Here is a 20,026-nt window from a genome sequence, read left to right as displayed (position 1 = left end):
ACCGAGATAATACTGGGCTTCGACCGCTTCATTGGATCTGCCATGTGCTATGATTCCCATAAGCTCTCCCTAATGGCCCAGTTTCTCCGCTAGGCTGTTAATAAAGCTGCATCGTTCTCCTAATCTATCCCGCTCGAGCTCTTGTTGCCCTCGCTGCTGCCACTCCTCCACCATTTCTTCATATTTGCTGCTGTCGACCAGGGGATGCTGCATCGCTTCCATCTGCTCAGTAGCGATGGAACCTTCGTCTTCCGCCTTAGTTCTCGTGGACAGACGGTAGCTCCTGGTGCCCCACGGACCTCCAATGAGCTGCACATTAGCCCCCTCGTCCCTACTACCGGCCGGGAAGGACTCGAGCCACGACGACGAGCCCTGGCCGTTCGGGTCGCCGGTATAGGCAAAGTTGACAAAGGACGCCAGGAAGCGACCCGCGAGGTCCAGGTCCTCGCCCGGCATGGCGCTGCGCGGGAACATGTTGTTGTACAGGTAGTCGATGTCGCTCCCGTGGACGATGCCCAGCCACGGCATGCCGGCGCCCCGGAACCGCCGGGTCACCATGCTCTGGTTCAGGTCGTAGAGGCGGACGCCCGGGAACGAAGGGTCAAGCGCTCGGGACTGTTTCGTCATTTCGAAGCCGAAGTCGATCGAGGAGCACGTGAACAAGAGGTCGCGCAGGATGCGGGCGGCGCGAAAGTAGTGGACGGAGATGACGGGATCCGTCGGGGCGTGGCGGCGGGCCTCGTAGTTTGCAACTTCGGACGAAAAGTCGGATGCCGGGTACAGGGCGAGGAGGGAGGCGTAGTCCGCGTCGGTCAGGGCGTGGGCGTAGTTCTTGCGGATGGGCGTCTGGATGTCGGCTTCGGTCTGGAAGCTGGTGGGCGGCCCGGCGTTGGTGGCGCCGTCGTCGTGGGTCCAGCCGAAGACCATGGGGACGCCCTTGACGAACCGGCCGGCCTTGTACAGGGCGGACTGCCGGTCCGGGATGAAGTCGTCGTCGACCGAGGGGATGAAGGTGAAGAGCCCGGCCGGCGGATGGTTCTGGATGGAATGCGTGATGGCGGCGTGGGTCAGCCTCTCCATGGGCACTTCTCGTAGGCACTTGAGCATGGCAGCCTCGTTGGGGGCGGACCGGCCGCCGCAGCCCAGCATGTTGGCCACGGCGCGGGTGTGGTGCTCGGTGGCGTCCGAGGTCATGTTGAGAGCGGTCCCGGGCGGGCCGGACATGCACCAGGCCCGCGTAAAGGGCACGCCCTGCTCCCCGCCGTACGCCATGAGATGCAGGGACGAAAAGGTCCCGCCGGAAGACAGACCGAACGAGGTGAGCCTGTCGGGATCCCCGCCGAAGGAGGCGATATGGTCTTTGACCCACTGGAGGCCGGCGCGCTGGTCCCGCATGCCCGCGTTGAGCGACTTCTGGCCTTTGAGGATGGGCAGGCGCGCGAAGCCGAAGATGGTGACGCGGTAGTTGAGGGCCACGTGGATGACCGGCTTCCCGAAACTAACAGACTCGGCCACCAGGTGGATGGGGTCGAAGAGGGCCTCCTGCGTGTGTCCTTTGACCACGCCGCCGCCGAGGAGGTGCACCACGACGGGCAGCCGGTCTTCTGGTTTAGTGCCGACGGGCCGGGTAATGCGGAGATAGAGGCAGTCTTCGCTCTGGTGGGGGTAGCGCCAAAGTAGGGCGGGATGGCGTCCGGGATCTGGGGGCAGGCGGGCGCGGCCGCCCTGGCGTCGACGACAGTGCCCCTCGGGGGCAGGTACGGCTGCGGGGGCGCGAACCGTCGCGGCCCCGACGTGTCTTTGGCGAACTTGACGCTGTTGAACTCTTCCACCGACGAGTCCCGCGTCACCCCGCGATACTCGACTCCCAAGCCTGCGACCGCGACGACGGGGTCATTAGCCGCCGCGGACCGTATCGGGGCGGCCAGGGCCAAGAGGACTGCCGCACACCATCCGATTCTCCCCATGGTGAAGGTTGTCATTGTGGTTGGTGATGCACACCGAAAGGGGGGTTGGAGAGACTGAACTGCTTGCGTCGATCAAAGAGGCGACCAGGCGACCAGATTTAAAAAGAAATATTTGGAGATTATTAGTGGGGTCATTATTGGGCAAAAGATGGGCACCGCAGGGATGCAAATGGGCCATACATGCTCTGCTGCCTGGCGGTTAACGAGCAGCGCGATAATAAGTCAGAAAGAAACAAGAGCCATGTGACAAAGAGGCACAGCAAGGAACTGGACGAACCAAGGAGATTTGACACTGCATAAGCGAGATCCTGCAGGGTGTTTGCATCGTCAGATTGGAAGTAAGCACTAAGTCCGATGAAGGAGGACGGATCGAATCGCTTCGGGGCCCCTGCGCTCCAACCCACCACCACATTCTTGGCATCAGGCAGGTGTTGACGATAAACACACACTCAATCCCGCATAGCCTTCTGCAACCACTCGCTGGCCTCCCGGAAGATGGGCTCGCACAGCTCTTGCCTCCTCTTCTTCTCCTCCGCCTTCTTCCAGAAATGGTGGGTAAAGCCATGTGCACATCCCCACGCCAACGTCCACTTGTAAGTCCCCTCCTCGAAGTCGGCCTCCTGGTTTTCGTTGTCCTCGAGCCCCGCCAGCGCATGTATCATCTCCTGGGCCTCGAGCCGCAACATGTCCCACTGCGCCCCGACCATGTAGATCCACGGCGGGAGGTCCTCGCGCTTGGCGTAGCAGGGGCTGAGCACGGGGTCGCAGCGGTTCTGGCCGACAGAAACATAAGCCCAGTCGAACCAGTAGCCGGCCGACTTGAGCGAGTCCGGCACAGGGCTGTCCTGGCTGCGGTAGGGCCGCCGGGCCAGCTTGACGTCCTGGGGGTGGCTCCAGTCCACGATCGGGTAGAAGACGAGGGCCGCCTTGATCCGGCCTTGGAGGGCGGGCAGCTGGCTGGCGCCGAGCGCGAGGTTGCCGCCGGCGCTGAACCCCGCCGATGGCGACCTTGGACTTGTCGATCGGCAGGCTCGGGTCGGTCAGTACGGCGTCCGCGAGAGCTTCCACGTCCAAAACACCAACGGGGAACGGGTGCAGCGGGGACTTGGAGTAGTCCAGAGACACGACGAGCATGCCGGTGCGCCGGGCCAGCATGGAGCAGATGCTGTCGTCGTAGTGCGGGGTGCCCACGGCGAAACCGCCGCCGTGGATGCAGAGGAACACCGGCAGGCGCTCTTTCGGCTTCTCGCGTCCCGGCGGGAAGAAGACGCGAGTTTGGAGGCTCGGACGGCACGGGTAGCGCTTGACAAAGGTAGGACTTATAGAGGGCGGTGGCGGATACAGGACTTTGTGCACCTCGTAGGCCAGTCGGGCCAGGGCCTTCAGGATCCAGATCTTGACGAAGCAGTCCAGACGGTGGAAGAAGGGCAGTCGTACTTTCAGCAGCGCAGGCACGGCCGTTTCCACCAGCCCTGCTGTGTCAAGTATCGTGGGATCCGACATATTTCAGTATAATCTTTGGTGTTTTGTTAACGTATGTTTCAATACATGCAGCAACAGGAAAAGAAACGAGAACACAACCAGCAGGAAATAACGAGAAAGCAAAGCTTCAATAAATGCCCCCGGAATCTGTTGAGAAAGAACGCGGATTCATTACTAGGTTGAGATCAGTCCGATCGTGGTGGGTCCTCATCTGTATTATCTTGCCAGAAGCGGAGTAGGACGCGAGATGCGGAGCGGGTTTCCGCAGTCTGAGCTGACATATCACTTGGGGTATGTGCGGGATGCCTCGGTATGGTCTCATTGTATTGCTGCAATATGGAATGTCTCCTCTTATATTATTCCAAAACGAATCTGGACATGCAGCAGTTGATTTATCTGCATCTGTTAGATGTTGAGCCAGGATTAGGCCAAGGACGCGAGGCACTAACTTGATTGATAGCTCACTCCCGACAAAATGTACGAGTCATTCAACGTTCTATTCCGCATACTTACCCAAGCCCATATGAAATATGGATCGCCTACCCTGCCCTAGTCCACCTCCTCCAACGACATGGTATGCAGCTGATGCCAGTCGGACGCCGTCCCGTCCAGCCACCGCTCCATCCTCTGCCTTTCGGACTCGGCCGACTCGAAGCTGTCGTAGACCCAGCCCTCCTTGTCCAAGTGGAACGTCTCCTCAAAGTCGATCAGCACCACGGACCCGTCGCCCCGGCGCAGCACATTGCCGGCGTGCATGTCCCCGTGGTGGAGCCGCGCGTCCTCGTGCAGGCGCTTCAGGGCGGCGCGGCAGGCCTCGCGGTCCGCCTCGCTGAGCCGGAAGCCCTTGTAGCCGGCCGCGTAGGCGTCCTCCAGGATCTGCTTGAAGCTCTTAGCGTCCGGGACGTACTCGGAGACGTAGCCGATGACGCCGCGGCCGCGCTCCGTGACCAAACCCAAGAATTTGGGGACGAGGCCGGCGAGCGAGGGCGTGGCCGCGACTTTCTGGTGCATCCGCATCTCGAGGCGCATCACCCGCTCGTTGAACTCGGAGCCGTCCGAGCCGACGTTGAGCTTTTGGGCCTTACTGCCGGCGGGAGCGGGAGCCTCGGATGGGCTTTGCGAGGCTTGCGGAAACGTCCACGTTTCCGGGAACTCGACAACCTTCATGACCATGGGCTGGTGGTTGTGGATGCGCGGGTGGCGGACGATGTTGATGCGGTCATCGCACGGCCGGTTCGGGAAGCGCGGGGTCGGGATCTTGCCGAGCTTCTCAAAGGTCTCGTAGTCGGCGCTCACCGAATGCTGCACGTCCTGGATCTTGCTGCGCAAGTGCGGCTGCTGGCCCGGCAGTGGGTCGACGACGACGGGGGTGCTGCGCGGACGGTCTCTGGTGCGACGGCTTCTTCTGGTCGAAGAACTCGGTAAGGCCCGGTTTGCGCAGGTGAATACACTTGAGGTCGTCGGGGTAGGTGCGCGGCGGGAGGATGGCGTCCGGGCTGCCGGTCTCCCAACCTTTGGGGAAATTGGCGGCGGCTTCGTGGGTGACGCTGTAGTACCTGATCAGACCGTCAACTCGGGCCCGGATGATGTACCCGACGTGACTTACCTTCTTGATGGCTAGTATTCGGTTGCTGTTGTCGGCAACCGCATCTTTGCCTTTGGCAATATTCTTGATCTGGTTAGCTATAGAAGTGAGATCCATGATTGGCGCCTCCATTTTGTTATAGCGAGATATAGCGGGCTGCCGTGAATAGAAACTTGTGGTTCTATGGTAGGGACACAAGCAAGTTCTCTGGGCCCCTAATTTGTACAATAGATTCATGTCTGTCACGAAAGAGCATTGTGAATGGAGAGGTCTGGGCTTTTATTATCATTACTCGGGGTATCCAATGCCTTTGTTCGGGCATGCGTAAAGATCAAGGCTTTGTTTCGGCAACAAACGCTTCAATGCCAGATGTTTTGCAACTTGATTGCCAGTTTCTGCCACCGGGTAGACTTTCTAACGTCCGCAACATTGGCCATAACCCAGCCAACCTCCTCAGCAACGACAGTTGCCCTATCCCGAATGACATGGTGGCCGCAGTCTGGAATGTGGAGGTACCTGGAGTTCTTGGACAACGCCAGCTGCGCCTTCTTCATCCTCTCGTCTTCCTCGTCGCTGGCTCGAAGGAGCTGCCACTGCACGGCGAAAGCGGCTTTCTGCTGCTCCGTCTGCGCCGTATTCTCGCTCGCCTCCAGCTCTTTCTGCTTCCCGATGAACGAGTTGCCTCGGATGACGCTCAGGGGCTTCACTCCCAAGACCCTTTTCTGGGCCTGGGCAGCGGCAATCTTGGGGTCCAGTCCGCCTTCTTGTCCCGTCTCCACGAGGACCGCCCCGGCCACGTCGGAGAGCGCCTGGTGCATGAACGTGCGGGCGAAGGCGCCGCCATAGGAGTGGGCGATGAGGATGTAGGGGCTGGGGAGGTCTTTTGTCTTCAGGTATTGCAGGAGCTGGGACGTGGCTTCAGCAGGCTTCGGGTTCAAAGAACCGCGCTCAAACAGGAGCACGCGGTACTTGGAGCTGAGGAGGCGGGCCAGCTCCGACCATGCCGGCTCGCAAGACTCGCCGGAGCCGTGGAAGTAGATGATCAGTGGTGTTTTGGGGTCTTCTGACGGGCCGAGGAGTTGGTGGCTTGGCTCTGCCTCGTCGGAGGCTGCGTGCATTTAAGCGCGGGGATGCACTGTGGAGTGGTGAAGTCGCTTTAGAGTTGGGGGGGGACAAGAGAAGAGGCCATCAGAGGATCGTATGATGGCTTCTTGTTTCTGGTAAGCTTGGATTTAGGCAGCAGCTTAACGTGCCCTTGTCAGGCTGTCACAGTCACTAGCACGAAACCAAAGTCGGGACAAGGTGCGCCCCGTGCGTCGGGCTTGTCTTTGTTTCAACCTCATCAGACCAACACATGGCGCCTTGACTGTCGCTCACTCTGCCACTTCGTCTCCTTGGTCTCTTGGCTTCGGACGAGGAACCCTTGAGCTCCAACTGCGCGCATTCGGGTTGTTTCATGGCGAGCCGGGGTTGCCCAGTGGCCTGCAGCGCGACGCGGATCGTTGATAAAAAGAGACGGGCAGACACCGGGACTACATGTAACCAGACGCCGGTCTTTTCCAGTGACGGTTAGCGTACGCCAACCCACTTTCAGATCGATGGCCGATGGGGTTTGTCTGGCCTTTTCCGCGGCCGGCTTGCGAGGTAGCAGGTTCAGAAGCATTGCATTCATCATAAGCAGCAATAGCAGCGAGCAAACCTCAAGCTAACATCTTCATGACTCGTGTACTTTAGTTCGTGCACTTTATCTTAGATAGACCATCCTACGCCTCGGGCTTGGGCGACTTCTCAAAACTCTTCATCGGCTGCAGCCCCCACCTGTCAAACATGTCCTTGTCCTCGTCATAGCCATTACACTCGGTCGTCAGCATCTTCTCGCCCGTGAAGATGGCGTTGGCGCCCGCCATGAAGCACAGCGCCTGCTTCTCCTCCGCCATGGTCTTGCGGCCCGCCGCGATGCGCACAATGGTCGCGGGCATCAGCACGCGCGCCGTCGCCACCGTCCGCAGCATCTCGGTGAACGCGAGCGGTGCCCGGTCGCCCAGCGGCGTCCCCGGGATGGGCACGAGCGCGTTGACGGGGAAGCTCTCCGGGTGCGACGGCAGCGTCGAGACGGTGTGCAGCAGCCCGACGCGGTCCTTGGTCTCCTCGCCGAGCCCCAGGATGCCGCCCGAGCAGACGTGGATGCCCGCGTCGCGCACGTGGCCCAGCGTCTGGAGGCGCTCGTCGTACGTGCGGGTCGAGATGACGGATGGATAAAACTCGCGGCTCGTGTCGACGTTGTGGTTGTAGGCCGTCAGGCCGGCCTCCTTGAGCTCGCGGGCCTGGTGCGCGTCGATCATGCCGAGCGTGACGCAGGCCTCCATGCCGAGGTCGCGCACGCCGCGCACCATGGCCGCGATGTTCTGCAGGCTGTTCTTGCGGCCGCGCATGTCGCGCCAGGCGGCGCCCATGCAGAAGCGCGTGCTGCCGTTGTCGCGGGCGACGCGGGCCGCCGCCAGCACCGACTCGACGCTCTCGACCTTCTTGGCGGCCAGGCCGGTGCCCTTTTGGTAGCGCGTCGACTGGGCGCAGTACTTGCAGTCCTCGGTGCAGCCGCCCGTCTTGATGTTCATGAGCGTGCACAGCTGCACCTCGGCCGGGTTGTGGAAGCGGCGGTGGATCATGCTCTGGAGTTCTTCATGTAAGTACTCGTACTACCTCGTCTATCATGGGTGGCGTTCCATGGATCTTACTGCTTGGTGTACTAGCTCCATGAGCGGCTCATTGTAGATGGCCGCAATCTGCTCTCTCGTCCAGTCGTTTCGCGGCTCGGTCGCGGCCACGGCGGCGCGGAGAATGTCGTTCGGCTTGGCGGAGGCATTGAGGGCAGAGACGGGCGGGATGGGCAGGGTGGACTTGGTCCATGTTGGCGTCTCGACCCCGACGGCGGCGTATCCGCGCGTGCTCGTGGGTGCGGGGTTGGAAGCAGTCGTAGCAGTCGTAGCGGTAGCAGGTACCCGCGCAGCTAGGCGACGGGCCGTGATCCTAAACGCCATGGCCAGCGAGCGATGTAAAAGACAACAGGAGAAGAGAAAAGGACAATACGCGGGGCAGAAAACGTTTCCTTTTATCCAACCATTATTAATTGCCATGTCGTGATTGATCGATACCTCGGCCATCCCCTCTCGCTTGGATCAGCGGCTAGGCCCGGCGTTCTCTTCGGTCCTATATGCAGGTGCTGCATTCAGCTTGCAGATCGGCTGCAGATCATGGGCCACTAACTCGAGCTCTTTGGCAAAGCGTTCCAAGTTTAGAAACCCAGTTTCGGCCATTCGACAACACGACAGAACCAGTTTCGTTGAATAGGTAGTGTATTTCAAGAACTCCGTGCTAGAAAGGCATTCATACATTTCAGACCCACGCTTCTAGTCAGCCGTCTCTGCAGTATCCTGCACGTAGAGTACACGCCCAGAGCGGGGTCTGACCCAACCACAGCATTCTTGGCTACGAGTCACTATGACGGAGTCTCAGTGATGATTATATATAAATGATACTAGTATGGTAGTTTTGATACAATGGATTTCGATACTCGAAGAAGCTGGAGAATGAAGCAGAATCTACACCGGGCTCTCAAAGTCGTCGTGCTTGAGGTAGCTCGTCGACGACTCGGACTGGGCATCATCGTCCCGACGGTCGTTGTGATGGCTGACGGTGACGGTGGTCTGCGTGGTCTTCTTGATGGCCCGCTCCTGGCCCGCGGTGCTAAAGTCCTCGTCGCGTGGGCTGTCGCCGACGCCGGCGCTGAACTCGTGGTGCCCGCTCAGGCCCAGCACCCGGGCGTTCTTGTTCCGGCTGCTGGTGGCTTCGCCGTCGTCGAGCCGGTGGCGGTTCGACGAGCCGAAGAGGTTCGTGGCCCGCTTCTTGCTCGTCGATTTCAGTTCGGTGCCCTGCGATCGGGACCGGGTGCCCTGGGACGACGACTTGTGGGGGCCGAGGCCGTCGCTGTGGCCGCCGCCGGTGGCGCGCACCACCTTGGCGATCAGGCTGGCAATGTTCATCTCGATGTGGAGCTTCATCATGTAGACGAGCGGGTGGAATTGGAGGTAGCTAGGGAGGTCAGTGAACTTGCCGTCAGGTACATGTACGGTTTTCAACTTACACAATGTCGTTGGGGATGGACATGGACGCAATCAGAATGCACTGCAAACGGTCAGTGTACGTTTCCGGTAGAGTCAGGATAGACCTACATCAAGAGCAATCGAGCAGCCGACCATGAACAGGTTGAAGCGGTACAGGGGCATGTACTTGTCGAGGCCATTGTCGATCAGGTTGCGGCGGATGAGCAGCACAAAGTATATACTCAGGCTGCTGTCGACGCAGAGGAAGATGACCTTTTCGAGGCGGTCCCAGATCTTGTTGATGAAGATGTACTGGTCCGAGATCTGCAGGCGGGCGGGGATCCAAATACAGTAAACGCTGATGTTGACGACGCTGAGGATGGCGAAGACGCCCCACCGGATCTTTTGCATCTTCTTCTGGTCGAGGGCCAGTAGGGCAATTCGGTTGATGATGATTTGGCAAATGCATTGGATCTGAATGGTCCAAAAGGTCACTGATGACGGTCAGCAGGTTCTGCGGCATAGGGTTATTTATGTCTACCCACAGATGAAGAAGAAGATCCAGAAGCTGGGCTCAATGTACCCCCGAATATAGCACCAGCAGAGCACGCCAATCGTCATCGAGGACGTCCACTCGGCCCAGATCATCATGGTGTAGACCGACACCTGCCCCGTGCGGCGGTACATGGCCTTGGACTGCTTGTAGGCCTTGGAGGCCGTGAACAGGCCGGCCGCGATGGTGATGCCCCATATGATGCTGATGATCATGAGGTCGTCGACGGAGCTCTCGTGGTATTGAAACCGGTCGGGGACCAGGAACCCGGGCATCGTGGCGGCGGGTAGGTGGCGGCGTTGCGTGGGGAGGAAAAAGGAAATACTAGAGAGCGACAAAATGAGCGAACGAAAGTTGGTGACTCCGGGTGAAATCTTACGTGGCTACAGCCTTGTTATAAGGAATATAGTTGGAACGGGCTGCCACGAGAAAACATGGCAGGAACGGCCTCGACCCTGCACATAGTGGCGGGAATCGTTTTGGGAATGCTGAAACCCGTGTCATGACAAGCGGCGCGTGGGTTCCGCCAGTGAAAAGCAGCACTGGGGAGCTGGGTGTGTAGTTCATGAGCGGCTGTCGATAGTCCACCAGCCTACGGGCCAAGGAACCAAACGTTGACGCCACTTCGGCCATTGGTCGCCCAGGCGTCAAGGGGCATCGGTCGGGTGGAGCGGAACTTGCGTCCAGATGGGGCCATTACCCCGTACTGAAGATTGTCTGCAGCTTAGTTTCTGCCCTTGGGGCGTCCCGGTTGGCTGGTCCGGGCTGTCCGCCCTGGCTAGGGACCGGATCGGGATAAGCGCCAGGATCGCCGCCTCGATACGCGTACAGATGCGGCCCAGCATCTGGCCGGAAGGTGGATTGCGATCGAGTCAGTTGGGGAAGCAGGCTAGTCGACCCTGACACGGAGCGGGATCCGGGCCTGCTGTACATTTACGAACAGCCACGCCTGACTTGCAAGGCTGGGTCTAGGTAGAGCACGGTGGTAGTCGTCTATCAAGTTCACTCGCTCTGGCTGTTGATATGTTGAGCATTTCCTGTCAGAGTGGGTAAATAAAGCGATATCATGACAGCCACGGCTAGGCCACGCGAAAACGGAACATGCCCGAGTAACACTAGCTAGTCTCGAACTTGTCAAACCGATCCTGGCCGTGAAGGGCTCTCCCGGGATATCTGTCAAGCGTGACAAGCAAGGCCATCCCTGCCGACGGCGACGCTGACTGCTGATCGCATCAGCACCGGTAAACTAGATCTGGGGGGGGCTAAGGCCGGCGGATCTGGGGCGGACAGGAAGCTAGTGCCCCTATCCCCTACTAATAAGGTTCAGCTACTGGTTCCGGCACACCCGCAGATTACTGACCTAGGTGACTACTGACTTGGGTGACTACTTACCTCGGTGAAAACTCTGCCCAGGCCAGGCCGGAGGGCGCCCAGGTGGCCTTACCACGTGTGTGACAGGACGGGACATTCTTCGGGAGAGAGAGCATGGCAGGCCGGCGGCTGCATCACGGACAAACAGCTCTAGCTTTGATCACTATTGAAAGGAAGATACTGTGGCTGAACTAGCGATTCGAATTCCGACGATAAGGGAAACAGCCTGAGTCGCCCGCCATCGACACCGGCAAATGCTTCGGTTACTTGAGTCTGCCGTAGCTGCTCAGTCTCAGTTTGTCCTCGAGACGCGTACGCATAGGTCAGTTCTGAAAAGGTTTGGTTGTAGATGATGCCTTGCCGGATAGTCGCATGGTAGCAGGGAAACTACGTCTCTTTAATTATAGCGTTCCCAAGACGTCGGTTATGCGCGGCCAGTGACACGAGTGGGGGCAGACGGTATCCTCCTGCTGAACGGCGGGGCTCGGCCAGTCTCGTTATTATCCGAAAGATCTGCTCTTATTTTCCCCAGTCCCCCATAATAGACAATGATCAGCAATAGACCGAAGGCTCTTCATCATTTCCACTCTTACCTCCTAGTGTCGACCGGCTCGAGCCACCCCTTGCGGTTTCTTGGGCCAGTCACAGAGCCAGATCATGTTCTCGATGCAGATTTCGACGCTGGTCTTCAGCGAATTACTAGACCGAAGACCTCGACCAGGTATTACAAGATGACGGGGACGAAAAGTTCTCTGCTTGGTTATCATTTTCCTCCACCGGACCTCGGAATACTGAAGACACCCTCAATGCCGCTGGAAATAAGGTGGTCTGTATGGGAGTTCCCTGGCAGCAATAAGAGTGAACATTCACCGAAAGGACCTCTACAATATATCACTTAGGTTCCCATATACGGATATCCGATCAGCACAAACCGATGTCTATTCATCCCCTATCTATGGTTCATCACTTCGCACTAAAAACTCCAAAGTCCACATCCCCTGGTGCCGATGGGATCACCCTTGTCGAACAGACTTCAAGCCGGCGACCTTGAGACTCTTAAAGGTTCTCGAATTCTCCGATATCACTCCCACTAGTGACAGTTCCGGAATCAGCAGTCATAGAGTCGTCTTCAACGTTGCCTTGGACTTCTATCTGACTCTCCATCTCGCCCGAGTTCTGTCCTGGTGCGCCGACGCGGCCCCCGGTACCGCCACGGCCGACACGAGCACCGCCCGTCTGGTTACTGTTTCCATCCTCCCGAACCTGCGGCACGCCGATATTCTGGTGCGAGGCGTGGAACGCTGCGGTAGGCCCGGGCCGTGGAACCACCTCGGCCGTGGGCTCGAGAAGGCGTCGTAGCGGGGGTGCGCCGTGGTAGTAGAGCATGTACTCGCCCTCGTCCTCGTCGCCCATTCGCCACTCGTCGTCTTCCAGGTAGTCGACGTCTTGGGTGATGTGGCACTGCCTCTGGTCGAAAAAGTAGATGCACAGTACGTCGGGGCGCCCGTTCTTGCGGTTAAACTGGACGATGGCGGCGATCACGATCTTCTTCACGCCGTACACGGGGCCGGTGGTCGTCATACCAAGCGTGTCGAACTCGAGCAGCTTGATGTCGTCAAAGGTTTGCCGATGTCCGGGGGTGGGCTTGTAGTGCATGTGGACGAACCCCATTTTGTTGGTGACCCAGAGCCCCTGATACTCTTCGGTCTGGACGATGCCAAACTTCCAGTGAAAGATGGCCTTCAGGTCGGCCACGCCGTCCCATTCGACCAGGCTGTGGCCCGCGAGGAGTATCTTGCCCTCGTCGTCTGTCTCCCACGCGTGCCAGATGGGGTCGGGCGAGTCCCGCCATCGTTCATAGCCGATGGGGTGACGGAGTAGGAACGGGAGCCGCGAGAAAATATACTTGTGCATGAAGCGGCTCTCCATGACGGCTTTGAACTCGAGCTTGTCGGTGCTCTGCAGACCCAGGGACTGGGCAACCTGTTTTGCGGCGAAATGGCGGAGGACCGACTGGGGCGGCTCCACGTCTACGTCGTCGTCCGGTCGCAAATCCTTGAAGACGAGATGCAGCAGGATGCAGTCCTCCTTGTCCTTGGCGAGCTTCTGCAGCTCGGGGTCCTCGGATTCGTGCGGGTATCGGAGTTGTGCCTGGTTCAGGTAGGCGTGCAAGTAGCGGAAAATCACGAGGCACATGTCGATGGTGCGCATGTCTTCCGTGGCCTTGTCGTCGGAGATGCCCTTCAGCATCGCCTGGACAATGTTTGCGTCGTACATGGTGGGTTGAGCCCACACCAGGTGTTGGACTATCATGCCCGGCCGGTTCGGGTACATTTGGCGGAGGTCATCAAGCTTTCCCAGGCACGTGGCGATCGTCTTCTTCACGTCCTCGCTCCAGGGGACGGGTTCGGGTGCAGACATTGTTGCGGACGAGGATGATCGGTTGGGGGATGGAGTGGGAAATGCGATTTGCTTGTCTGATAAAGGATTTCCAAGGACGGGGCATTGAATACAGCAGCAGAAATCGGCTGATTGATGGATACCAGGCTTCGTACTTGTGAAGGAAGCAAATGATTTTGGTTGTTGGTGGGTGGGATCAAAGATACAGTAGGGGAGCTGGCCCAGAACAATCAGCCAGCAGAGGCAGTTTACAAGTAGGTAGGTATGCATTCACTACAGAGGTCGTCCTAGGGAAGAATTACTAGCTTGTTCTGAAGCAAGTCAACTGTAGAATGGCCACGGTATCTGGCAAATAACTGGCCACTACCACTGATTCTCCTGGACCTTTTGCATTCACATGGTAATTGAGAAGTTTGGTGGCGGCCCGATCTGCATTCAATGCAAGTACACATGGCAAGATCAGGAAGGAGTCTTCAATCAAGTTTTGGACGCCGTCCAAGCAAGGCTTTCGACTTAAGCTCAGCCACTCGAGCGTTCATATGGCATTTCCCTCTGCCCAACTCGATACTACTCCTGCAGATACAAGACACTGCCATGAATCTCTAGAGCCATGAACTAGGCATGAACCGTTGAAAGATGACCTGAGTGGCCATGTTAAACCTGTTGACAGCCAGTATGTTCTTAATGTGTGGTTTATTTCAAGTCTCAACCCAATGTCGAGGTGCAACGGCAGGCCCGTGGTTTTGATCTTAGCTCTGCCGATTCTGACGTGGGGTTTGCCGGATGCCAAGAGAACGGAGCACGCGGACGACAGCCCATGCAAGTCCCGAAGCAAGCTGGCCGTAACTTAGCGCTCCGGGGTTGAGCAAATGCTGCCTCAGGTCGCCCAGTAGGGCCTTGAGGCTCCTATCAAGTAGGCGGGCAGGTACCTAGGCTGGTCAAGAAAGCGCTGCAGATAGCAGTACTGGGACATTTTACTGGTTGAACCTATGCAACGCACACTATTAGTCTAGGTAGGTGCTGGTGTATTCAATGCAGCCAACGTTATCGAGGCCATTCTTGCATTGAATGTAATTTGCTAGGTTATAAACCCAAGTGATTTCGCACACCACCCACCAAGCCTTTTGATTCTCACCCACAAACCAAAACATCTGCTTCTTTCCCACAACAGCTGGGACTGAAGCGGTTTCGGCGGGCGAATAATTCCTGCTCTCCCAACCTCATTGCCTTCCACCACCAATCCCGACACCAACACCGACATCAGCAACCGAATTTTCCGACAACACACGTACGTACCGATCCGAAGCAACCAGGTCATAGTCAATTCGATCCCGTACAAAGCGAACAAGGCAGGATGGCCGACCTTCCGGAGCTACCCCAAGAGGTATCACAGGCCCTCCAAAATATTTTGCAGCAAGCTCGACAGGGGCTCCAGCAGCGTCGAGATCGGCTCCAACAGGCGGACCAGCGGTTTCAACAGATGGACCAGCAGATGCAAGAGACGGCTGGGCCGCTTCCACAGAAAGATCCGCTGATTCTGGAGAATATCGGGCAGGCTCAACAGAGAGCCCAGCTGCTGCTGGAGGAGAGACGCCAAGTTCTGCTGAACCAATCTCAAATTGTGACGTATCAACAAGATTGTGAGAAGGAGTACACAGATTTTGAGAAGAGCATTATGGGATGGATCGAATCGGTACAACGCCAGATGGCGGAGCAGAAACCTCCACAGCAGCCACTGCCGGCAATGCCAGCATTCCTGAGCGACATACCCGATGTTATAAGTTTCCCGGATTATTGCGCCCGCTTAACGCCCATCTACATGAAGGACACTATTGCCATTGGCAAGCTCGCGGCTACTGAGGACGGTTGGGGCGCGCGCGGACGCGTCAATCTGGGGTTGATGATATCAACAAAATCGCGAAGCAATGTTGGCGCGATGGAATGGGAACTGAGGTGATTGTGCTAATGCAACCCGTGAAGAAAGACGAGGAGTGCCTGCCGAAACAGGTCCAGCCGTCCCAGGATGAGCCAGCGGGCAGCAAGGCCGATGGCAAACCCGAATCCAAACAACAAGACAAGCGAAGTCAGCAGCGCCAGGCCGAACTCAAGAACACAGACAAGCAGAGCTTCCCTCGCCAGGTATTGGGCCCTCGTGGTGGCGGTGTTCGGAAGCCTCTTCGTGGAGGTCGCGGCGGCGGTAGTCAGCCCAATCCAAGCAACACCAACTAGGCACCAGGCGGCGTCGACCCATATCGCAGGAGGAACGACGGGTGGACAGCACTTTGTAGGATATGAATACACAGGATTATGAGCTACATGCTTATCTCTAATTTGCACTCAAGTGACATGATCGTAGCTTGTAAATGCGAAGCCTTACTTGATGTTTGCTTGCTTTAGCGGACTGGCGATGTATCCTTGCAATATATGTATCCCGTGAAGAAGTCCGCTCACCTGTTGGACAATGTCCAAAATGAGCCATGCGGCCCAAGAGTGAACCGGCCGGCCCGTAATTTTGATTGTATCGCTGCCGATCTCGAATCCGACGACAGGCGGGCTGCTTCCTGCGAGCTATGGTGGTTATCGGGACATACGAGTGGAAGAGCTGGTTAGCACACCCTCTGATGACCTCTCAAGTGAATGCCTTGCATAGTGCCGCCGCGGTTTTGCCTGATTATAAGGCACCAACTCCAGCCAAACCTCAGTGGCTGCCTGCCATAAGTGCAAATTCTGATAGCCACAAGGTACATGTGCTTGCCAAAATAACTTTGCCTTATTCAATGCACCACTGTATTCAATGCACTGCTGCATTTAATGAAAGTACCTTTCTCTGAATGAGCATAAATTGCTTCCGAACTTCTACCTTTCCCCCGTCCACACCAACATCATCAACCTCACTCAAAGCCACCATCACCATCAGCAGCAATGGCTGCACCCACTACGATCACTTGGAGCGAGGCGGATGAGAAGAAGGCAATTGAAGATGCCTTGAACAACATCCCGGACATCCGCCAAACCTACGCAGAAGATGAGTGGCCGCAAACATGGCTGCTGGCGCGTACCCATCCGGCAATGTACGATGCAAACACGGTCCGGGAAATGCTCCAGCGGGACGGCAGCAACGAGCCTGTGGTCGGAGATATGCGCGCCATCGATCTGAGCATCGTCCTCGCTCGTTTCCTGTGGAGCTTCGTAGGAATTAGGTTGCGGCAGTACCCTGACACCCGATCGCCCGACCCCGAGCAACGACGAATGGCCGAGAACGAAGAGGGCTGCCTTTTGGCGCAGTTGATATGGAAAGACTACGAAACGGATGAGCAGCGGGATGTGAACAAGGAGAAGGCGCAGTCTATCCTCCGCTGGTGCGCCGCCAGACAGATCGCCAAGTGCTTAGGGTACGATCGCGTCGAAGACCTCCGATTCATAGTCGTCATGGAATCCAGCCTGATGCGACGGGCCCTCTGGCAGGTAATCCCTTTCTTGCTGAAAGCGCCCTAGGTCTACCACCGCCGCGCGAATCCTAAATCGGAGTGGACGCTGCTACATCCGGACGCCGAGTTCCTGCAGGATAGCTCAAAAGACAGCCTCATCAAGTGGGACGGAACGTCGGATCTACAGGCCATCTTACACAGAAAGTTTGGACTTGCGGTGTCCAGCGACGAGACTAACCATTGGCTGTACGAGACCAACACGATGGAGGTCGTGCGGATGTGGTACACGCCCAACCCCGAGGCGCGAAGGACCTTTGACGAGCTCAAGAAGTTGCGCTTCACCACATACCGCCTCGAGCGCCTGGGAGGCGGGCAGCAAGGCAACAAAGGTGTGCAGGGTGTGCAGGACTTGGTCGTGGCCGCCATCGTGCACTTCCGCCGCAAGAACGGAAAGGGTGACGCGTTGCGCATGTGGACCCTCGACGGAGCCCAGGCGCGCGTGGAGGAGGGCCTGGCCTACCTGGAAGACGACGAGTGGCGAATGGGCGCCGAGGACGAGGGCGAGTATATGCTGTACTACGTTCAGGCACCCACTTTCCCCCTGCAGGAGATTGTCGAGTGCACGCCGCGAAAGCGCTCTTGGAGAGAACAGAATGAAGCTATTAGAAATGCCGGGATGCCAGCCTCGGAAAATGATGATAATGAAGTAGGAGGTGGACGAGGTGGGCGAGGCGGACTGTGGATAGGATCAAGATCTGGACACGACGAGTGGACTGTATAATACGAAGAACACACAAGACAAAAATAAGGATATGGGATCGATCCAACGTATTATTGTCTATAGCCATCGTAATGAATGGGACAGCAAACACCGCTTCATCAACGGCCCTTATTTAATCGAGTGTGAACCTAAGTGACATGGTTGTAAATTGTAGACATGAAGTCGCAATTGATAGTGGCATCTCGTGAAGATGGTCATGAGTAGTCTGGAACAGGGCAGTCATTGCAAACCATGGTGTCCAGTCGTACGATATCATCCTTTAAAATGATAGGTAGGGCTCAAACTATTGTCGTTGATACGGTTTATGACCCAAGTGGATGGAAGGTCATGGCAACGTGATGGTGAAAAGCCAGCCGCAAGCCAAAGTGGTCTCTGGCAATCCAAGATGCCAATGCTGAGTCTTGGGTAGCGGAACAAGAGAGCCACTGTCGATGCTGATTATGAGATCTGCTTTGTCTACAGCCAGCAAATCCATCAACTGCATTTTTGCGTTGGCAACCGTTGCACATCAATCAAAAGTCCTTCACATCCCTGATTCGATCAATCAACCCCCAAGCAAAGTTGCGCAACTCAACCAATTCCGATTCCGATTCCGATTCCGATTCCGATCCCACCTTCGATTCAGACCAAAACGCCGATTGCGACATGTCGTACACCCTCGTCATTCAAGTATCGGCCTTGGAGACAAGCCAGGAGCTGTTGAGATGGGAGGACCTCTCGACGCAGGCCACGGCCCGAGGTGTTCAATTGCCTAACGAGGCCTTCAAGCGCTCGCTCTGCGATGAGGTCTGCAAGGACCTGCTGAAACACGAGACGGACCCCTTCGTGTCGCGAGGCCAGTTCTGGCTGCTGGTGCACCAGAAAGCCGCAACGCTCTGGCTGGGCGAGTCCGAGGCCAGCAGGTTCGCCACCAGATGGGCAGACGAGGGCAAGATCAGCTTCTGGTGCGGCGTGTACGGCGAGACACCCTGCAGCCAGCAGTACGTCGAGTTCTGGGTGCGCGAGAAGAACTGGGCCCCGAAGAAGCCGCTGGACGACGAAGTGCTGAAGGCGCTCGATGGCAGAAACCATCACATTCTTGCCCCTCATGGCTTGGTTGTCAAAGCTGTGAGTAGGAATATGGCCATGTGTCTAACGTTTCTTATCACTGACGTGGTTTTAGCAGGGTCAGTGGTCGCTCCCGGTGTATGCGCGTTACGGGAGGCCAGGCGATGTCACCCCCAGTGGGAGAACTCGTCCGACAGAACGGCCATCATCGAGGCTGTGCAGCAGCTCATGCCGGATAAGGACAACGAGACACTCTGGGCCCTGGAGGAGGAGCTGCCGCAGCGGATTTGGGGCCTAATACTGGGTGAAACCTGGGAGGAGATTGGCAACACGCTGCATTCGACCGCCGTCCAACTGGGCGTCTTCCCTAACCAAGATGGCACGAAAACGCCGCTATTTCAACTGCAACTCCGCCTGGACCACCAGATTAAAAAGTCGAAGGAATGGGTGGGAGTAGTCTCGTTGCGCTGGGACACGACTATCGCCGCCGCCGTCGCCGATCCCTCTTCCACGCGGGCGCAGCTGGCTCGCACCGCCGCCTTCCTCCGCGTCTATTGGCGAACCGTCCGACAGGCGCACGAGGAGGAGAAGACGTTCTCGCGCCTCGATCGCTGCGCTCATTGGGCGATGCTGCGCTATCCCGACCTGCTGGCGCTGCCCGAGACGTTTGATCTTGCCGCTGCTGCCGAAATCAACGGCGAGTGGACGGCCACGCACCCCGCAAGAGTGGGCGAATCGCATTTTGACCAGGTTCGAGCGCAAAAGCTCGCCTACGTACTTTTCGACATGATCGACGACCGGCTCCCCGCGGTCGTTCAGGATTGTGTTGCGAAGGTGGACATCAAGTACCGAGTCAAGGCGCTGTCGGATTGGGTGGACAAGGGCGGCTGGGAGTTCTACCCGGTGAAGGGGCCTCGCAACAGATGGAACCGCCGCCGGTGGGCCGGTCCGGCTGCTGGCGACGCGGCCGACGCGATCTGGCGGTCCCGGTACGACGATATGCAGGTGGCGTTGATGGAAGAGACCGACGGGGAAAAAGGGGTGCGCTGATCCAGCGATTGGTGGACAATGCGGAATGCTTCGCGATGGGCCTCGCAGATCAGGACTTGGTATCTATACTGTCGGCCGAGCAGCGCAATGAGGTGGCGCAGCGCTGGCTGGGGGAGTTGCGCCAGAGACAGGATAACCTCTAGGTTGGTTGGAAAACAGTAGCACACGGAAGTACTGTCGACGTGAAGGCATATTGTACGATAGGGAGTTCCGACACTGTCACACGCAGATCCAACAGTCACTCTGCAAAACCAACTGGCGT

General features: G+C 57.6%; 11 protein-coding genes across 11 annotated transcripts; 4 read left to right on the top strand and 7 right to left on the bottom strand.

Moving 5' to 3' along the window:
- Positions 1-69: 69 nt before the first annotated feature.
- Positions 70-1,982, bottom strand: PG997_015209 (carboxylesterase; the record flags this gene model as incomplete). Its single annotated transcript, XM_066819523.1, has 2 exons — positions 70-1,656; positions 1,737-1,982. The coding sequence occupies 2 exons, from the start codon at positions 1,980-1,982 to the stop codon at positions 70-72; spliced, it is 1,833 nt and encodes a 610-aa protein (XP_066661711.1).
- A 434-nt stretch (positions 1,983-2,416) lies between these two features.
- On the bottom strand, positions 2,417-3,470 carry PG997_015208 (Alpha/beta hydrolase fold-3; the record flags this gene model as incomplete). The annotated part of the gene is made up of 2 exons (XM_066819522.1): positions 2,417-2,997; positions 3,047-3,470. The coding sequence occupies 2 exons, from the start codon at positions 3,468-3,470 to the stop codon at positions 2,417-2,419; spliced, it is 1,005 nt and encodes a 334-aa protein (XP_066661710.1).
- A 528-nt stretch (positions 3,471-3,998) lies between these two features.
- Positions 3,999-5,166, bottom strand: PG997_015207 (uncharacterized protein; the record flags this gene model as incomplete). Its single annotated transcript, XM_066819521.1, has 2 exons — positions 3,999-4,770; positions 4,832-5,166. 2 exons carry the CDS (start codon positions 5,164-5,166, stop codon positions 3,999-4,001), a joined length of 1,107 nt encoding a protein of 368 aa, XP_066661709.1.
- A 227-nt stretch (positions 5,167-5,393) lies between these two features.
- On the bottom strand, positions 5,394-6,152 carry PG997_015206 (uncharacterized protein; the record flags this gene model as incomplete). Its single annotated transcript, XM_066819520.1, has 1 exon — positions 5,394-6,152. The coding sequence occupies one exon, from the start codon at positions 6,150-6,152 to the stop codon at positions 5,394-5,396; it is 759 nt and encodes a 252-aa protein (XP_066661708.1).
- A 645-nt stretch (positions 6,153-6,797) lies between these two features.
- PG997_015205 (Biotin synthase) lies at positions 6,798-8,072 on the bottom strand (the record flags this gene model as incomplete). Its single annotated transcript, XM_066819519.1, has 2 exons — positions 6,798-7,703; positions 7,770-8,072. 2 exons carry the CDS (start codon positions 8,070-8,072, stop codon positions 6,798-6,800), a joined length of 1,209 nt encoding a protein of 402 aa, XP_066661707.1.
- A 561-nt stretch (positions 8,073-8,633) lies between these two features.
- On the bottom strand, positions 8,634-9,962 carry PG997_015204 (uncharacterized protein; the record flags this gene model as incomplete). The annotated part of the gene is made up of 4 exons (XM_066819518.1): positions 8,634-9,123; positions 9,176-9,216; positions 9,264-9,628; positions 9,680-9,962. The coding sequence occupies 4 exons, from the start codon at positions 9,960-9,962 to the stop codon at positions 8,634-8,636; spliced, it is 1,179 nt and encodes a 392-aa protein (XP_066661706.1).
- A 2,152-nt stretch (positions 9,963-12,114) lies between these two features.
- On the bottom strand, positions 12,115-13,479 carry PG997_015203 (uncharacterized protein; the record flags this gene model as incomplete). Its single annotated transcript, XM_066819517.1, has 1 exon — positions 12,115-13,479. One exon carries the CDS (start codon positions 13,477-13,479, stop codon positions 12,115-12,117), a length of 1,365 nt encoding a protein of 454 aa, XP_066661705.1.
- A 1,333-nt stretch (positions 13,480-14,812) lies between these two features.
- On the top strand, positions 14,813-15,415 carry PG997_015202 (uncharacterized protein; the record flags this gene model as incomplete). Its single annotated transcript, XM_066819516.1, has 1 exon — positions 14,813-15,415. The coding sequence occupies one exon, from the start codon at positions 14,813-14,815 to the stop codon at positions 15,413-15,415; it is 603 nt and encodes a 200-aa protein (XP_066661704.1).
- Positions 15,416-15,423: 8 nt separating this feature from the next.
- Positions 15,424-15,687, top strand: PG997_015201 (uncharacterized protein; the record flags this gene model as incomplete). Its single annotated transcript, XM_066819515.1, has 1 exon — positions 15,424-15,687. One exon carries the CDS (start codon positions 15,424-15,426, stop codon positions 15,685-15,687), a length of 264 nt encoding a protein of 87 aa, XP_066661703.1.
- Positions 15,688-16,380: 693 nt separating this feature from the next.
- On the top strand, positions 16,381-17,667 carry PG997_015200 (uncharacterized protein; the record flags this gene model as incomplete). Its single annotated transcript, XM_066819514.1, has 2 exons — positions 16,381-16,884; positions 16,954-17,667. The coding sequence occupies 2 exons, from the start codon at positions 16,381-16,383 to the stop codon at positions 17,665-17,667; spliced, it is 1,218 nt and encodes a 405-aa protein (XP_066661702.1).
- A 645-nt stretch (positions 17,668-18,312) lies between these two features.
- Positions 18,313-19,764, top strand: PG997_015199 (uncharacterized protein; the record flags this gene model as incomplete). The annotated part of the gene is made up of 1 exon (XM_066819513.1): positions 18,313-19,764. One exon carries the CDS (start codon positions 18,313-18,315, stop codon positions 19,762-19,764), a length of 1,452 nt encoding a protein of 483 aa, XP_066661701.1.
- Between the last annotated feature and the right edge of the window lie 262 nt (positions 19,765-20,026).

This window comes from Apiospora hydei (assembly GCF_038363865.1).
Source record: "Apiospora hydei strain CBS 114990 chromosome Unknown utg000010l_segment0_segment0, whole genome shotgun sequence".
Taxonomy (NCBI): domain Eukaryota; kingdom Fungi; phylum Ascomycota; class Sordariomycetes; order Amphisphaeriales; family Apiosporaceae; genus Apiospora; species Apiospora hydei.
Note: the sequence above shows the minus strand (reverse complement) of the source record. Positions and strands in the feature narration are given on the sequence as shown.